The 20000-nt window shown below is 16.8% G+C and overlaps 6 protein-coding genes across 6 annotated transcripts in view; 5 read left to right on the top strand and 1 right to left on the bottom strand.

Moving 5' to 3' along the window:
* PF3D7_0517400 (FACT complex subunit SPT16, putative) overlaps positions 1-1094 on the bottom strand; it is a gene marked incomplete at both ends in the record, with an annotated part of 3756 nt that extends 2662 nt beyond the window's left edge. The window contains one exon of the mRNA XM_001351695.1: positions 1-1094. This exon is cut by the window's left edge and continues 2113 nt beyond it. Within this exon, the coding sequence (XP_001351731.1) occupies positions 1-1094 (1094 nt within the window).
* A 5655-nt stretch (positions 1095-6749) lies between these two features.
* On the top strand, positions 6750-7820 carry PF3D7_0517300 (serine/arginine-rich splicing factor 1; the record flags this gene model as incomplete). The annotated part of the gene is made up of 2 exons (XM_001351694.2): positions 6750-7272; positions 7447-7820. The coding sequence occupies 2 exons, from the start codon at positions 6750-6752 to the stop codon at positions 7818-7820; spliced, it is 897 nt and encodes a 298-aa protein (XP_001351730.2).
* Positions 7821-9859: 2039 nt separating this feature from the next.
* Positions 9860-11758, top strand: PF3D7_0517200 (conserved Plasmodium protein, unknown function; the record flags this gene model as incomplete). The annotated part of the gene is made up of 1 exon (XM_001351693.1): positions 9860-11758. The coding sequence occupies one exon, from the start codon at positions 9860-9862 to the stop codon at positions 11756-11758; it is 1899 nt and encodes a 632-aa protein (XP_001351729.1).
* Positions 11759-12645: 887 nt separating this feature from the next.
* On the top strand, positions 12646-14076 carry PF3D7_0517100 (conserved protein, unknown function; the record flags this gene model as incomplete). The annotated part of the gene is made up of 1 exon (XM_002808647.1): positions 12646-14076. The coding sequence occupies one exon, from the start codon at positions 12646-12648 to the stop codon at positions 14074-14076; it is 1431 nt and encodes a 476-aa protein (XP_002808693.1).
* Positions 14077-15825: 1749 nt separating this feature from the next.
* PF3D7_0517000 (60S ribosomal protein L12, putative) lies at positions 15826-16736 on the top strand (the record flags this gene model as incomplete). The annotated part of the gene is made up of 2 exons (XM_001351691.2): positions 15826-15862; positions 16276-16736. The coding sequence occupies 2 exons, from the start codon at positions 15826-15828 to the stop codon at positions 16734-16736; spliced, it is 498 nt and encodes a 165-aa protein (XP_001351727.2).
* A 1992-nt stretch (positions 16737-18728) lies between these two features.
* PF3D7_0516900 (60S ribosomal protein L2) lies at positions 18729-19739 on the top strand (the record flags this gene model as incomplete). Its single annotated transcript, XM_001351690.1, has 2 exons — positions 18729-18747; positions 18976-19739. 2 exons carry the CDS (start codon positions 18729-18731, stop codon positions 19737-19739), a joined length of 783 nt encoding a protein of 260 aa, XP_001351726.1.
* Between the last annotated feature and the right edge of the window lie 261 nt (positions 19740-20000).

Raw genomic sequence — 20000 nt, 5'->3', positions numbered from 1 at the left:
AATTCAATACCTATTATATGACCAATACATTTAACAAAATAATTTTCTATTTGAATATTACTTAAGGTTTTATATTCCTTTTTATGTTCTTTTACATATTCTAATGTTTTTTTATAAACACTAGAAAAGTTGGTACCAACTTTTAGGCATTCTTTTATAATGTATTTTTCTATAGATATAGTAAAGTTATATAATTCTTTATGTTGTGTCCTTGCGTTTAATAAGAGAGTCCTTGTTATATTACAACATAATTCTTTATATTTTAAACCGACACCAACAAGTATAGTTCCTTCATTTTGCGATAAATAATTTTTATCATTACTATTTTTATAAGTTAATGTAAAATTATTACCACTCTGTACATTACTATATATAACATCTATTTCTTCAATATCTACTTTTAATTTATCTTTTAATTTCATTACACACTTTTTATTATCCATAAATTTTAAAGCTTTTTCTTTTATTTTATCATGACTTTCAAATTCTTCATTATCTAAAGCATTTTCAATAGTAGTAATCAAAATACTTTTAAGGATAATACAAGCTATATCACTACCACTTTTTTGAATTTTCATATCTGTATCTGAACGAAAATTTAATAATTCCTTTATATTATTATTTACATCCATTTCTTTTTTATTTAACGTCTTAATAAAATCATAACAGTTTTCAAAAAACGAACCTGTTGCATCCTTATCTTTTAATAAAGCAATTTCATCACAATTTGTCGATTCAATTGTAGATTTTATATTCTCAAAATTTGATGTATTATCATTACTTCTTTCTAATACATCTACATTCTTAATATTATCTAACAATGGTTGTAAAAATCTCTTCTTCTTATCACTTGTTAAAATTAATATGCGTTCACTATTTTTTAAAAACACAAAAAATGTTTCAGTCAATTGATAACCTGTTAACCACATCTGAAATTGTTCTTGTATAGTGGCATTCTCATCTTTACTAGATTTTCCTGATAACACACAAAATACGCTACACTTAGAAAAATCATTATTAGCAACCTTCTTCCAGTAAGAAAATACTAAACCTATTTTTGCCTTTGCATTATCAATATCAAGTGCTTCACTCATCTTTCTTAAAAGGATAAAAGGATAAGAAGATAAAAAAAAAAAAATAAAAAAAAAAAAATATAAAAAAAAAAAAATAAAAAAAAATAAAAAAAAAAAATAAAAAAAAAAAATAAAGAAATAATAAAAAAAATAATAATAATAATAAATAAAAGGTATATATATATATATATATATATATATATATATATATATAGATAGATACAGATTATATATATATTTTTTAATATATGTTATATTTATTGCTCAAAATATACACAATTTTAAATTAATATATATATATATATATATATATCAAATTCATCTATACATTTCATAAAAATATTATTAAAAAGGAATATATATATATATTATTATATTTATATATACTATATTTCTTAATGTTATTTATTCTTTTATGATTTTTAATTCTTTGTTTTATTCTCATAAATATTATATACATAACTAAATAAATTAGTATGTATCCTTTTTTTTTTTTTTTTTTAAACTCTTCTATTTAAAAATGAGAACATACTGATATTTCAAGACTATTATATAATATAATATATATATATATATATATGTATTATAAAATATGAAAGAAAAAAAAAAAAAAAAAAAAAAGAGGAAGGAAATATAATACATAAAAGTATATTAATCTATTATATTTAATTTTTTAATTTTATTTTTTAATTTTATTTTTTTTCATTCCTTAACAAAAAAACAAAAGAACTTCTTTGATAATTAAAAAATGAAATATAATATAAAATAATATTATAATATAATATAAAAAAATTATATGTTATGTACACATATATATATTTTATTTATAATAAATGATAATATATATATATATATATTATATATATTATATATATATTATATATATTTACATATATTTTATATTATATATCCTTTTTTTTTTTATTGTGTAATGTGCATTTACATATACACTTAACACTTCAAGAGATTATAAAATAATAATTTATAAAATTGTTAACATGAATTGAGTAATATTAAGTAAATAAATAAAAATATTATCATATATATATATATAATATATATAATATATATAATATTTTTTTAACATAGAAAGCCAAATTATTAATATATCCATTAAAAAAAAAAAAAATAATAATAATAAATAAATAAAATAATAATATAAGAAATATAACACCTAAATGAACTATTTATTTATTTATTTTATTTATATTTTTTTTTTTTTTCATTTATAAATATATTTTATATAAATTATGTTATTTTCTTTTAACTGTCTTCAAAATGAATATAATTTAATTCTTTTATATCTCTCCTTTTTTTAATTTAAAAAAAATATATATATATATATATCAAAATAAATAATATTTATAATACTACCCTTTATATATATGTCTTTTAAGTAGTATAAATTTATTATTTTATGTAATAATAAAAAAAAATATGTGATTTTCCAATATTAGTTCGAATTTAAATTAATTATTATATAATACATATATTGTGTAATTATATTTGCGATCGTATTTTTTGTTTTTAAAACGATAATCCAAAAACGGATAACTTGTATATATATATATATATATATATATATATATATATAACATGTATTTTTTTTTTTTTTTTCTTTTTTTTTCTTTTTTTTTAATTTTTCCTTGGAAATTATATAATATTAAATTTATTGGATTAACTAATAATATCCACATGTTTTTAAAAATATACATTTATATAATATATATATATGTACACATATATTCCATATCTTATTTCTAAAAACATTTAAAAAATTATATATGAATCTTTAAAATTGTTTCATTCATAAAATATCTATAGACGTATCTACACAATATATTATATATATATATGAAAATATGATTAATAAAAGACTTATTATTTTAAGTTTTTAAACATTTTTAATATCAATATTTAAAGTTATTCCTTTTAACTTGTAATTTTATATAAATTATAAGAAAAAATCAAAATATATACTTATAATTATCCATTCATTTTTTTTTTTTTTTTTTTTTTTTTAAATAGAACAAGCCATTATAATTCTTGTACATAATATAGCTATTTTAACCCTTCTTTTTATTATTATTATTATTATTAATATTTTTTTTTTTTTTTTTTTTTTTTTTTTTTTTTTTTTTTCCTTATTAAAATATATTTGGCTGGTTGGCATATATAATAAATGTGTTTCATAACATAACAAAACTGATATATTTATAAAAGGAAAATAAAAAAAGAAACAAACAAAAAAAAAAGAAAAAAAAACAATGACATAATATATATATATATATATATATTATAATTTTATGGTCATATTCTTCATTTGTTTATATAAATAATCAATTTATAATATATATATATATATATATATAATACATTTAATCAATACTTTTATTCCTTTATGTCTTTCAAATATATTTTTCCTTATTAACCTCAATGTTGTAACATTTAAGCAATATTATTCAGACAATATACAAAAACAAATGAACATAAAACGATAAAGGTACTAAAAGGAATAAAAAAAATATATATTCTATAAAAATGGAAAACCTTTAAAAAAATATACCAATCTATTTTACCTTTCTAAATGAACATTAATTTATTTTTTTTTTTTTTACATTTTATAATAAAAAAATATATATTAATAATTATATATATATATATACAATAAAATATAAAGAGTTCAAAAATAATCCCATTCTTTTTTTTTTTTTTTTTTTTTTTGCTATAATTTATATTTAAATTAATATTAAAAATAAATATATTCACAAATATATAATATATATTTATATATATATATATATGGTCTTAAAGATAGGTCTTATTTTGTTATAAAATGTAAAAAATGAAAAAGCGTACATGTTTTCTTATATTATAATTTAAATAAATATATTAGTAATACTATAAAAATAATATATACAGAAGTATTTTTTCTTCAAGGTATTTTATTATAAAATATATATAAAAATTTTTATATATAATATAATGTAATATAAAAATATCGAAATATTTAAAGCTGTCCTATTATTTTATATAAATAATAAAATATATATATATATAATATTTATATATTTAATATAACTAGTCAAAGGAAAGTATATATACGATGATATATAAAAACACGGTGTTATTTATAATAATGTAATATAAAAATATAATATTATTTATTTAATGTCACATAATAACAAATGTATTTTTTTCAAAAAATGTTATTTTCTTACAAATAAAAAAAAAAAAAAAAAAAAAAAAAAAACATTAACATTAAATTATTATCGTTTCCTACAAAAAAACAAAAAAAAATTCGAACAAAATTTTTTTTCTGTTTTTTATAAATCATATACAAATAATAAATATATAAATAAAACATGCCTCTAAATTTGTGTTTATATATATTATACATATATAGATTAAATAAAATAAAAATTTCATTTGTATAATAAATAGAGTTAAAAACCAAAGAATAAAAAAAGGTTTACAGTTAAATCATATATATTACAATATATTTTATATATTATAATATACAATATATATATATATATATATATATATAATATAAGAATGAATTTTTTTTTTATTCATATATATATATTTTGTTAAATTAAACATATAAATCTATATATACATATATATTTATTTTATTCTTTTATTTTATAATTAATAAAATATTATTCATATAAATCTTCAAACGAAAGCAAACATTATATAATATATATTACAATAATTACTTTCATATAATACATATATAATAAAATATATTATATATATAAATATATATATATTATATAATATATATATATATATAATATAAACATGAAATAACATTCAATAATAAAAATATATATATTTTTTCATATATAATAATAATACATATTTTATATTCTTTTATTCATAATATAATATATATATATATATATAATATATATATATATATAAAGAATGAATATTTTTTAAAAACATAATGTAGCATCATCCATATAATTATTATATATTCTACTGTTATTATATATATAATTTATTTTATAATAGAAGAAATATGTTTATTTTATATTATGTAATAATATATAATAATTATTATATGTATAATATATATATATATAATAATATAATATATATAAAAAATATATTTAGAAATATTTCTTTTTTCTTTTCATTTTTTATTATATTTATTTAATTTTATTTAAACTTTTTATTTCTGTTTTCTTCTTACCTTTATTTCTTCATTTTATATTATTTTATTTTTTTTTTTTTTATCTATTTGATAAAAATGAATAGTATTATATATATAAATAAAATAGAAGTTTTACATATTTATATTTATAATATATTTGATTAAGATTTTATTTTGAATTAAGTATATATATTTTATAGTTAAATATATATTTTTATTTTTTTATTTTTGGAATAAGTTACTTTTTTTTATTTTAGAGATATTATTAATGTTTAGATATATATATATAATATTATATATATGTAATAATATATATTTTTTTATGAAAAACAATTAAGAAACATAAAGAAAATTGATATAAAAGAATATGGAATAATAATAATAAAAAAAAAAAAAAATTGGAGTTTTTTTATTATAATAAGAATATATTTATATATAATTAATTTATATATTTTAATATATTTTTATTTATTTATATATATAATAATAAGAAATATGAAATATATATATTTATATATCTATTGATTAGTTGTCAATATTAAAATAATTACGTATAAAAAAATTATGTAAATATTTTTATATATGTCAAAAAACAAACAAAAAATATATCATTATAATAAAATTTATATATATTAATATATGATAAATAAGAAAATATAAAAGAGAATAATCAATTATAAATAAGAAAAAAAAAAAAAAATACAAAATATTATAAATATATATATATATATATATAAATATTTATATGTATTTTTTTATATATAATACAAATTAAAAAGTAAAACACAGAATAATAACAATTCTTATATAATATATATAATATATATATTATATAATACATTATGCTTAAAATTAATTTGAAAAATTATATATATATATATATATTATATATATTTTTTTTTTTTTTTTTTTTTTTTTTATTTGATTTAATTTTTTTTTTCCTTTATATATATATATAATATATATATTATGAACAATTTGATTATTTTTTATTTTTATTTTATTTATTTTTTTTTTTTTATATTAAAATATTGTATATATATTAAACTGTATCCACATATTTTTATTAAATAAAAATATAGTTTAAAAAGAAGGAAAATTCTAAATTTAAAATTATATTATATATATACATATGTAAAGTTTTTTTTTTTCTTAAAATTCTTATTTGTATAAAAATATATTAGTTATGCATATATGTATGTATAATACAAAATACATGTACAAATATTTTTCATATTTTACGTACACAACATAATCATACATTTTTTATTCTATACATATAAATATAAATATAAATATATATAAATATACATATATATATATATATTTATAACATTAAAAATTAAAATAAGATACAAAAGAAAATATTCAAAAAAAAAAAAAATAAGAAAAAGAAATATATATATATATATATATATATATTTAGAATTAAAAAAGTGAAAATTAAATAAATACTTGAATAATATTATTTCTACATTATTATACATAAAAAATAATAATAATAAAAAATGGTTATACGTGAAAGTGTATCGAGAATATATGTTGGTAATTTGCCATCACATGTCTCTTCAAGAGATGTAGAAAATGAATTTCGTAAGTATGGTAATATATTAAAGTGTGATGTAAAAAAAACAGTATCAGGAGCTGCCTTTGCATTTATAGAATTTGAGGATGCACGAGATGCAGCAGATGCAATAAAAGAAAAAGATGGTTGTGATTTTGAAGGAAATAAATTAAGAGTAGAAGTACCTTTTAATGCTAGAGAAAATGGAAGATATAACGCAAGAGGTGGTGGAAGGGGTATGATGCATAGAGGTCCAAAATCACGAAGAGGAAGATATGTAGTTGAAGTTACAGGATTACCAATATCTGGTAGCTGGCAAGATTTAAAGGATCACTTGAGAGAAGCAGGTGAATGTGGTCATGCAGATGTATTTAAAGATGGTACTGGTGAGGTATCCTTCTTTAATAAAGATGATATGCTTGAAGCTATAGACAAGTTTAATGGATCAATATTTAGGTCACACGAAGGTAAAAAAAGAAAAAAGAAAAAAAAAATACAAATACAAATACAAATATATTAATACAAATATATTAATACAAATATGTATATATATATATATATATATATATATATATATTTATTTATTTGTTTATTTATATATTCATTCATTTATACATTTATTTATTTTCTTTTTGATTTAGGAGAAAAATCAAAAATATCTATCAGACAAAAAAAAACATTATGGAGACGTGATGATGGAGGTTATGGACGATATAATAGTAGACACCGAAGTTACTCTAGTAGGAGTTATTCAAGAAGTGGAAAAAGGTCATATACTAGAAGCAGAAGTAGAAGCTACAGTAGCAGAAGTTATAGTAGAAGTAGAAGCTCAAGTAGTCGAAGTAGAAGTAGAAGTATGGACAGAAGAAGAGATACTTATGATAAAAAAAGAAGTTATTCAAGAAGTTTATCATACCAAGAAAGAAGGAGAAATAATAGAACCATATCAAAATCAAGATCAAGATCAAGAACCAACTCAAGATCATCATCATGGTCCCATAAAAGAAGACATTAGATGAATATATATATATATATATATAAATAAATTAAATAATTGCTGCAAATTAAAATTTTACCTATCTTTGAATATAAAATAAATAAGAATATATATTTATATATATGTATATGTGTATATTCAGTAAACTAATCGTTATATATTGTGTATAATTTAAAATTCATCATATATAAATATATATATATATATATATATTATTATATCTATTCTGTTTTATTTCAAAATAAAGAAAAAAAAAAAAAAAATACGTTTAGTAGCTCTATATACATACATTTACTTTTAGATATATGTATATTTTCTTTTACTATCTTCTTCAATTATACTTCATTATATTATATGTATATATATTATTACGTTAAAAAATTTTTTTTTTTTTTCATTTAATTATTTATATATATTATGACATATTGTTGTATATTGCATAAAATGTTTTATAATTTTTTTTTTAAAAAAATAAATATTTATAAATAAAATAATTACCAAATTATATGTAAATTTTTTTAAATATATATATATATATATAATATATAATATATGTATATATTATTTATTTATCTATCTGTCACACTTTTTTCACATAATAGAGCCTCGCACTGTAATAAAACATCCCATATATCTGTATTTTATAAGTGGACAATCCTTATGAACTTAACAATATATTATATTATATATATATATATATATATATATATATATATTTATATATATTTATATATTTATATATATTTATATAATGTATATATTATATTTGATGATGATACTCAAATCCTTTTGTTTTTTCATTTAAGGAAGAAATAAATAGTCTGTGATTTAAAGAAAAAGAATTGGACATATAAATAAATAATAAGTGAATGTTATAGATAAGTAAAAAAAAAAAAAAAAAATATAAAAATAAAAATAAAAAGGAAGCGATATGAAATGAAATAAATATGGAATAGTAAATGCAAAAAATTAACACATTTACAGAGAACAAAATATTTTTTTACAAAAATATAGATATATATATATATATATACATATTTGGTGTTTTATATTTGTAATTTCCCCCCCCCCCCATTTATCAAAAAAAAAAAAAAAAAAAAAAAAAAAAAAAAAACCTTTCCTAAAGCAATGTTGAGCTATTATAGGATTGTTTCTGTATATATTTGTATTTATTTTGTACCTAATTCATTGAAGGAATCATAACAGAGAAATGAGAAAACGTTCCTATGTGTTTGATTTTTATTTTTTTTTAACAGTATATATTCCCATTTATATTTTATAATTGTTTTACACCACTGTAAATTTTTTATTTTTTTTTATTTAAAGAAATATACTGGTTATATGTTCATTCATACTTTGTTTTAGTTTTTAAATCATTTTAGATAGCTATTTTTTATTTATTTTTTTTTTTTTTTTTTGATTTTATAATTTCTTTTTTTTAATGATATTGTACATTAATAAAAAATATGTCTTTTTTTTTTTTTTTTTTTTTTTTTTAATAAGAAAAATGAAAATATATATATATATATATATAATATTAGTATCTTATAAAAAACTTAAAAAGAAAAAAAAGAAAAATTTATTATTCAATTGACAAAGTGTTGTTTTATTTCTATTTCGTTTCATTTTTTTTTTTTTGTTTTATAATTTCAATGGAGATATAATAATATTTTGTTTACTTATTAGATTAAATCATATTATATTGACTTACAATATATATATATATATATATATATATATATATATATATTTATGTTATATATATTTTAAATAATAGCTATATTTTATAAGGGTATATTTTTTATGAACAGTCAGGTAATTTTTTTTTTTTTTTTTTTTTTTCTTTTTTTTTTTTTTCCTCCCTGATTTTTAATATGTATATTTTTTCTATATGTTAAATATCATTTTATATATAATTTTTTATATCATCTCTTTTGATGTAATATATATATATATATATATATATATATATAATAATTCTTGTTTTTCTATATTGGTTATTAATCATTTTACTTGTCTTTTTATTTTTATTATATATTTTTCATTCTTTTTGTACAATGCAACATATCAAAAGAAAAACAATCGCTAACATAAAATATAACAGCTATTCGGATGATGAAAGGATTTTAAAAAAAAAGTCAACCTTTTCATTTAAAAAAGGGTTAGACAACATAACATCCAAACGAAAAAATGTTAATCTTCCTATCAATGATAAGAAAAAAAACATTAGTCAAAACACTATTAAATTAAAAATTCCCTTTGAAAAACGAGAAAACGATTTTACAGATAGGAAGAAAGGAAACAACAAAATAAGGTTTGCTCAATCAACCGAATATGAAAAAATCCCTATTATAAAAAAAAAAAGTAATATAGAAAGGGATGCTTATGGTAACGTGAGGAAGGGAAAATCTAATATTTTTTATTATAAAAAGAGTGTATCATCTAGGAGTATGGAAAATGAAGATGATGAGGAGGAAGATGATGAAGAGGACGATGAAGATGATGAGGAGGAAGATGATGAAGATGATGAAGATGATGAAGATGATGAAGATGATGAAGATGATGAGGAGGAAGATGATGAAGATGATGATGATGAAGATGATGATGATGAAGATGATGATGATGACGATGATGATAATTATGATAATCATAATAATCATAATAATCATAATAATCATTATGAAAATTATAATGATCAAACACTTAATAATGATATGAATAAAAAACAGAATAATGCCCCCCCAAATGTATACATTCAGAATAATAAGAAATCCTGCCTCAACCACAAAAAATCTATAACATTAAATAAGACAGAATATTCTTTTCAAAGAATGGATACCAATAACCCGATGAAGAATAATTACAAATATATGAAGAGCAAATTAAAAAAAAACCTCACATTACATACAGATAACGTTAAAGAGAATAACCCAAAAAAATCAGTCAGCATGAGAATAGATAAGAATATAATTTATTCCAAAACACCTTCATATAATAAAAATCGAAAAGAAAATATGATTAAGGCCAAATCACAAATATTAAAAATAGCAGAACAGTATATGAGTACAGATAAAATAAAAGCATTTAAAACAATCGAGAGAGGAAACACCCGATTTCTAAATAAAAATAAAAAAATCGACCCAGAGAAAATACAGAATCTTGGTCCATTTGTTCCAAAAAGGGTAATAGAAAAGAAAACCGAAAGAAAACTTGGATATATTCCAAATTATATAAGAAAAGAAAAAAAAAATGAACATAAATTTGATAATGCAAATATATTATTTTCAAAAGATAAAAACAACAAAATAACAATTCAAAAAAAAACAAAAAAAAATGATGGATTTGGATTATTTGAAAATATGTTAGTATTAAATAATTTAGGTACAATATATGAATGGGATGGTTATCAAATGAATAAAATTAAACATTTGTATGAACAGTTCATATGCTTATGTACTAATGAAAAAGGTAATATATTATGTATCGATTTAAACTACAAGCCTGGATATTTGATGTGCAACAGACATTTCAACAGAATGGATGACAATACAGAATTTTCATTGTTTAAGAAAATGGTAATTAGTGTTAAGAATAAAATATGGGGAATTGATATACAAGGAAATTTAAAAAGATGGAATAAATATGAATGGATTAAAGTAAAAAAGGCATATGGTATTTTTAAGTTAAAATCTCTAGCCTTTGATCGAAAAAATAGACTTTGGGTTTTAGATGAGCAAAATTATTTTTATATATATGATACAGAAGATAAAAATTGGATGTTGAAAAATGTAAACGGATGTAATATAAATGACTTTGATTTTAATGAAAATGATAATTTGACAGCTGTGACAAAGGATGGAATAATTAAGATATATAAAAAGAATAGATGGATAAAATATGGAATCTTGGGGGAAGTAAAAATAAGAAGTTTACATTTTATAAGGCAACATACATAATGAGATGCTACAAAAAAAAAATAAGAATATGGATGAACAAACTAAAATATAATATAAATATTTTATTTATAATAATTTCTATAATATTATTGAAGGTTCAAATATGATTGATTTCTTTGGATAATATTACATTTTTTTTTTTTTTTTTTTTTTTATCATGAATAATATTCTATATAATGATTAATATATATAAAGGATGAAGGGTCGTATAATATATAAGGAAAAATAAATAAAATTACATGATTATTTGGAATATATATATATAATTATATTTTATAATATTTTATTATATTTTATTATATTTTATTATATTTTATTATATTTATTATATTTTATTATATTTTATTATATTTTATTATATTTATTATATTTTATTTTATTTTTTTGTTTTTGTGAGTATCTGTTTGAATTACATATATATGTACACAAAAAGGAAATAAAATAAAATAAAATAAAATGGAATAAAAATGAAAATGTGCTAACAAATGTGGTGGACTATATATATATATATATATATATATATATATATATATAAATTTATTAATAATATTTTGATGTGGTAAAAAAATAAATAGATAACTATAACTATATATATATATATATATATATATATATATATATATATGTGCATATATTCATTTGCTTACTTTATATTTTCTTCACAAAAGGAAACACGAACTAATTAATATGAAGCTATATTTTCATCAGAACAAAATAATTATGTATAGTTATGTACACATTATTACGAATTTATAATTTAATTTCCCAAATTATTATTTTAATAGGTGTCGTTTTTTTTTTTTTTTTTTTTTATGATGTGATAATGTTAATGGTTAAGCATCAGGTTAATTTTCCTATGTCATGTTCTTTATATGATATGCTTTAAAATGAAAAGGTTATCTGTTTTGTTTGTAAGAAGACTTATGCCGTGTGTAAGCTTGAATAAAATAAATTCTGTTTATTTATTGAAACATCTTGAGAATGTATGTGAACATATTTGTATAGTTGGGAAATACAGTCCTGCAAAGTTGTTAAGAAGAGGATTACATGGTAATAAGATGAAAAAAAAAAAACAAAATAAGGAGAAAATAATGAACAAAATAAACAATGGTATAAATATTAGAGAGGGGGAATATACGAGAACTCATATAGATGGAGAGAATAGAATATATAATGATGTATATAATTATTTTAATAAGTCGATTGTATTATTACATGAATTTGGACCAATTGGTATATTAAGATTATTGTATTCATTATTAAAAATAAAAGATTATGAAGAAAAATATATGAAAAGGAAAAGAATATATTATTTAAAATATATAGAATATTATATATTAAATATAAGTATAAATGATAAGATATATAATTTTTGGAAATATGTAACATTTAATGATACAGTATTAATGTTTAAAATGTTTATAAAGAATGATTATTTTTCTTATGAATTGTTAAATACATTATATAATGAGATAAAAAAAAATATGGATTATAGTATAACATCCGATTTAATTGTATTTTTGTATGCATATAATATATATAAAAAAAGAAGAAAGAAAAAAATATATTATAATGTAGGAAAAGAAATATGTGTACCTAATACCTTTTTAATTATGATATATAAAAAAATTATGAAGAATTTAAATCTATCAAATAAAGAAATTACACAATTTATTATATTTTTCTCAATATATGGATATAATATACCATTAGAAGAAAAAATATATATATATAATAAATGTATAAAATATATAGAACAAACAATATATATGTATTCATCAAATCAGTTGAAATATATTATAAGTAGTTTTTTTAAAATATACAATTTTATATATCCAGAAAATAATATTAATTATATGGAACAACAAAATAGAAATTTATTTACATTTCATTCTTTTATAAATAAACTATTTGTTGTTTATAATGAACGTAATATAGATACACAAGCCAATGATGAATATCATATATTACACATTGCAGTGAAAAATAATTACTATAATTATGAATCTCTGGAATATATATTATTTAATATAAAAAAGTATCTCTCGCATATGAATACAACTCGACAAATAAAATTTATACAATTATTAAAAAAAATTAGTTATGTCTATAATAAAGAACTTGAACATACAAACAAAAATAATAATAACATTACTTGTAATGCGAGTATATCTAATATTGTGAAATACAACACCACATTTAAAAATAATATGATCCAGCAAATATTAAATGAAACGATTTTACATGTTAATATGAAATATAAAAATATACCTCGTAAGATCAAGAAGCTACTAATAGAATATGATATAAAAACATAAAAAAAAAAAAAAAAAAAAAAAAAAAAAATTTATTATAAAAATTGGAAATAAAAAAAAATATATATATTGTTTTGTCCTTTTATATGTCAGTTGTAAGGTATATGCGGATGATAAAAGTAAGGATGATTTACATATAAAATAAAAACCTTTTAAAAGTATCAACAAATTGACAAAAATATGAACATGATAATATATACAAATATTATAATACTTTTTTTTTTTTTTTCTTCTTTTTAGTAATAATTTTTAATATTTTTTTGTGCTTACATATATATATATTATAAATATAATGAACATATTACCATTAATGTTTATATATATAATATATTTTTGCATATGTCTCATAAAATATATACATTTCAATATTATATTATAAAGAAACTTTAACCTGATAATGAAATATATCAATATATAAATATATAAATATATCAATATATAAATATATAAATATATAAATATACAAATTAAGTTGTAAAAAGTTCATTATATATATATATATATATATATATTTTTCAGTTTTATACACTTGTATTGGAATATATATTTTTGAAAAAAAATAAAATTATACATTTTACATATTTTTTTTTTTATAATAAATATATTTATTTCTTTCATGATAATCAAAAAAAAAATGAAATAAAAAATATATTATAAACATATTCTTATATATGTTTATTTTATATTATATTCATTTAATTGTATAAGGAGAAAAATATAAATATAAAATATTATATATATATATATTATATATATATATTTATTTATATTAAAAAGAGGTAACCCCCCAAGTGCTATTTTTTATAGAGCATATTATATATTATATATATATATAAGAAATAACGAATATTTTTATATATATGTTAATTATATAAAACCCAAAAACAAGAACAACAAAAAAAAAAAAAAAAAAAAAATTATATAAATATAAAATAGGTAAATTTTCATATTTCATTCATTTAAAAGATTTAAATATATATATTTTATTTTTTGTATATATACCACAAAAAATATTATATATTATATTATATTATATATATATGTTTATAGTTATATAGGGTATGGTAAAATAATTATATTTAAATATTTCTTAAGGGAAATATTGTATATATTGTTATATAACATCATATATATATATATATATATATATATATATATATATATATATGATGTAATATTTTTATATTAATAATAAATATACATATTATTTTATACAATAAAAATATATTATATTATTATGGGACCCTAAAAACCTGTTCTTATATTTTCTCTTTATTTTCTTCATATTTTTCCCCCCCAAATATTCCATTAATATATATAATATAATTATAATATATATTATAATATATAATAATAAAATAAAATAAAGCTTAATTAAAATTTATTTAATATATATATATATATATTATATTATTATATGCATATTATAATATTATATATTTTATATGTATATTTATATATATATAATATAATATAAATAAATAATATATTGTATTACTTCTTCATTTTGTATATATAAAAAAATAAAAGTGTTTTCTGAAAAAAAAAAAAAAAAAAAAAAATTCCTTTTTAATGTAAAAAAAAAATAAATAAAGTAAAATAATAATATAGTTTATAAAATAAATGAGCCTCTGGAAAAATTTTTAAGAAACAGAAAAAAATAATTAAAATAAAAATAAATTTATATATATTAAGTGAAAATATTTTATTAATTTTAATTAAAAAAAATTTTTATATAAGAATAATAAAAAAATGGCTAAAAAACCAGATCCGAATGAAATTAAATATGGTAATTATTAAAAAATACATAAATATATGAATATTTATATGTTTATTTATATGTTTTTATATTTACAAATTATTTGTTCTTATATATATATATATATATATATATATATATATATATATATGTATATATTTATTTATATGTTTGATGTTCATGTGTAAATATTTCTATATATACATGTTATACTTTATGACAATATGAATTTGTGAAAGAAATAATGAATATTTATATTGTTTGAAAAAATTTAAACACTGTATAATTTGTAAAAAAGAAAAAAAGAAAAAAAGAAAATGCATCCAAATATATACATATATAAATATATTCATGTTGATATATATATATATATATAATAAATTTCTACATTAATATTATAATATATTATATTTTTTTTTTTTTTTTTTTTTTTTTTTTTATAGTTTTCATTAGACAAGTTGGTGGAGAAGTTGGAGCTTCTTCCGTGTTATCTCCAAAATTAGGTCCCTTAGGTTTATCACCTAAAAAAGTTGGAGATGATATAGCTAAAGAAACACAATCCTGGAAAGGTTTGAAAATCTGTGTTAAGCTTACTATTCAAAACAGACAAGCAAAAGTTGAAGTTGTTCCTACCTCAGCAGCATTAATTTTGAAGGAATTAAATGAAGCTCCTAGAGATAGAAAGAAAGTGAAAAATATTAAACATAATGGTAATTTAAAATTAGAACAAGTATATTCAATAGCTAGAGTTATGAAAGAAAAATCAAGAGCTAAAGAATTTAAAGGAACTGTCAAAGAAATGTTAGGAACATGTAATTCTATTGGATGTACTGTTGATGGAAAAAAACCAACAACAATACAAGAAATGATCGACTCAGGAGAAATAGACGTACCCCTTGAATAAAATAAAAACAATATCGACATATAAATATTAAAATAAATAAATAAATAAATATATATATATATATATATATATATATATATGTTGAACGCTTTTATTTTTTATATCCTTTTTATTATTATTTATATATACATATATATATATATATTATTTATTTTTTTTTTTTTTTTTTCCCAATCATTAACCTACAAAAAAGTAAATTCAATTTTTTTACACTTATAACAACAATTATAAGAATTATAATTTTCATATGAATATTAAAATTGTTTAATATATTAGACAACAATAAATTATATATATATATATATATATGTGAAGATTTTATTTAATATTTATGATATAATTTAAAAAAAATTAAAAAATTCCATCAGACATAAAAAACAATATATATAAATGTATAAAAGGATGACATTTCGATCATTTCAAAATTTTCTTCGTTACATAATTGTAATGCATGTATGTCATTTTATTACTTTTTTTTTTTTTTCTTCTTTTTTGTTTTTTTTGACTGAATTTTTTATAAGATATATTTTTTTACACCTTTGCAAAAAAAAAAAAAAAAAAAACTCCTATTTTAATATAATATATATATAAGATAAATTAGTCATTTCATATATATTTTTTAAAAAAAGAATATTAATTCTTAACACATATATATTTACATAAACGTTTACTATTATAATAAATAAGATAACATGGAATACTTTCTTAAGGTATACATTATGTTGATATATATATATATATATATATATATATATATATATAATTATTATTTATACAAATAAATGTTAATTTTATAAATTAAATTATTGTATTTTATATATAACCATACAACATATTAATATTATAATAATATTTTTTTTTATTTGATTCTTCTTATAAATATAAATACATAATATATATATATATATATATATATATATTTATATATATATAATGTATATATTATTATATTCGTTTTAATAAAATTGGAGAAAAAAATATATAGATAAAATTAATTTTACATATAAATGAATGTATATATATATATATATATATATATATATATATATATATATATATATATATTTATATATTTATATATACATATAATATTTATTATATATATATATTTTTTATTTTAACCTTCAATAAATTATGCCTTTAAAAAATAGTATAATATATAGGGATAACCTCTTAAATCACTTCATAATAAATTTTTAAAACATAGGGGGGAGGACTTTTTTTTTTTTAATATAATAATTTAATAGTAATATATAAAAATATATATATATATATTATATATAATATTTAGTATACATAAAAATATAATATATACATATAATATTATATTATATATAATAAACATTATTTAATTATTTTAGAAGTACGGCAGGTAATACATAATAAAAATATAAAATAATAATTTCCTTTTCATATAATAAATAATACCATTTTTTAATATATCTTTTCTGTTCGACCTTTAAAATATAATATGAAATATCAATACACTTAAAAATAAATATACGCATATATATTATATATATATAATAATAATAAAAAATAATAATATATAATATTATTAATTATATATTAATATTATAAATAGTGGAAAAATAAATAATACCTAATTTTTATATTGTACATAATATAATATATATATATATATATATAATAATATATATATAATTTAATTTTAATATATATTAAATATATATATAAATAAATATTATTCATATTATATATACATATATATATATATAATATATATATATTATAATATTATAATATTATAAAATTTTTTTATTATGAAATATAAAATAAAATATGTGAGAATAAAATATAAAAAAAGAAATTAAATAAAACATATATAATTTTGAATTTTTTTTTTTTTTTTTTTTTAAATTTATTTTTAATTAAAAAAAAAGTAATTGAAAGTTATTCAATTAAACAAGATTTTTTTTTATTTATATTATTACCAGTGTGAATTATTTAAAGTTTTTATTATTATAAAAAATGGGAAGAGTTATAAGAGGTAAAAAACAAAAAAGAAAAAAGAAAAAAAAAATTTAACATATTAATAATAAATTATTAAATGTTATATGATTTATACATATGTAAAAAAATAAACAGAAATATATAAATATATATATATATATATATATATATATATATATGTGATATTTTTTATATTTTATATTTAAATTTTTATATCTTATATTCTATATATGTTATATTTTATTATTTATTTTCCCCCTGTTAGGTCAAAGGAAGGGTAGAGGCTCTATTTTCAAGTCTCATAATCATCATAGAAAGGGCGCAGCAAAATTACGCCATTTAGATTATTGTGAAAAAAAAGGATATATAAAGGGTTTGGTAAAGGATATCATACATGACCCAGGAAGAGGTGCTCCTTTAGCCAAGGTAATATTTAAAAGAACAGAAAAGTATGGAAAGAAAGAAGAATTAATTATAGCTTCAGAAGGTATGTTTACTGGTCAATATATTTCATGTGGTACGAAAGCCCCCTTATCAGTAGGTAATATTTTACCTATTGGAAAAATGCCTGAAGGTACCTTAATATGTAACTTAGAACATAGAACAGGAAATAGAGGAACCTTAGTAAAAGCTTCCGGATGTTATGCTACTGTTGTAGGTCAATCAGAAGATGGAAAAAAAACTAAAGTTAGATTACCATCAGGAGCTAAAAAAACTATCGACGCTAAAGCTAGAGCTATGGTAGGTGTTGTAGGTGCAGGTGGACGTATAGATAAACCTATATTAAAAGCTGGTGTTGCTCACCACAAATACAGAGTCAAGAGAAATTGCTGGCCTAAGGTTAGAGGTGTAGCCATGAACCCTGTAGAACATCCTCATGGTGGTGGTAACCATCAACACATTGGTCATCCTTCTACCGTTTCGAGAAGTGCACCTGCAGGACAAAAGGTTGGTTTGATTGCTGCCAGAAGAACAGGTTTATTAAGAGGTGCAAAGAAAACCAAATTGGTTGGAAAATCTGAAGAATGAGCAATTAAAAATGAACATATGTAAGATTAAAATGTGAAAAAAAAAAAAAAAAAAAAAAAAAAGAAAAAAGGAAAGGAACAAACAAAGAAAGAAAGAAGGAAATAAAAGAGTAAAAGATTTTAAATAGGAAGATAAAAAAAATTATTTAAAAATTTTTGATATCAAAAGAAAGAAATGTTCATCTTGAAAAAATATATCACCATGAATATGTATATGTATATATATATATATATATATATATATATATATATATATATTTAT

The sequence above is a fragment of the Plasmodium falciparum genome (assembly GCF_000002765.6).
Source record: "Plasmodium falciparum 3D7 genome assembly, chromosome: 5".
NCBI classification, from domain to species: domain Eukaryota; phylum Apicomplexa; class Aconoidasida; order Haemosporida; family Plasmodiidae; genus Plasmodium; species Plasmodium falciparum.
The sequence above is the reverse complement of the archived record's forward strand: the minus strand, read 5'-3'. Positions and strand labels throughout refer to the sequence as shown.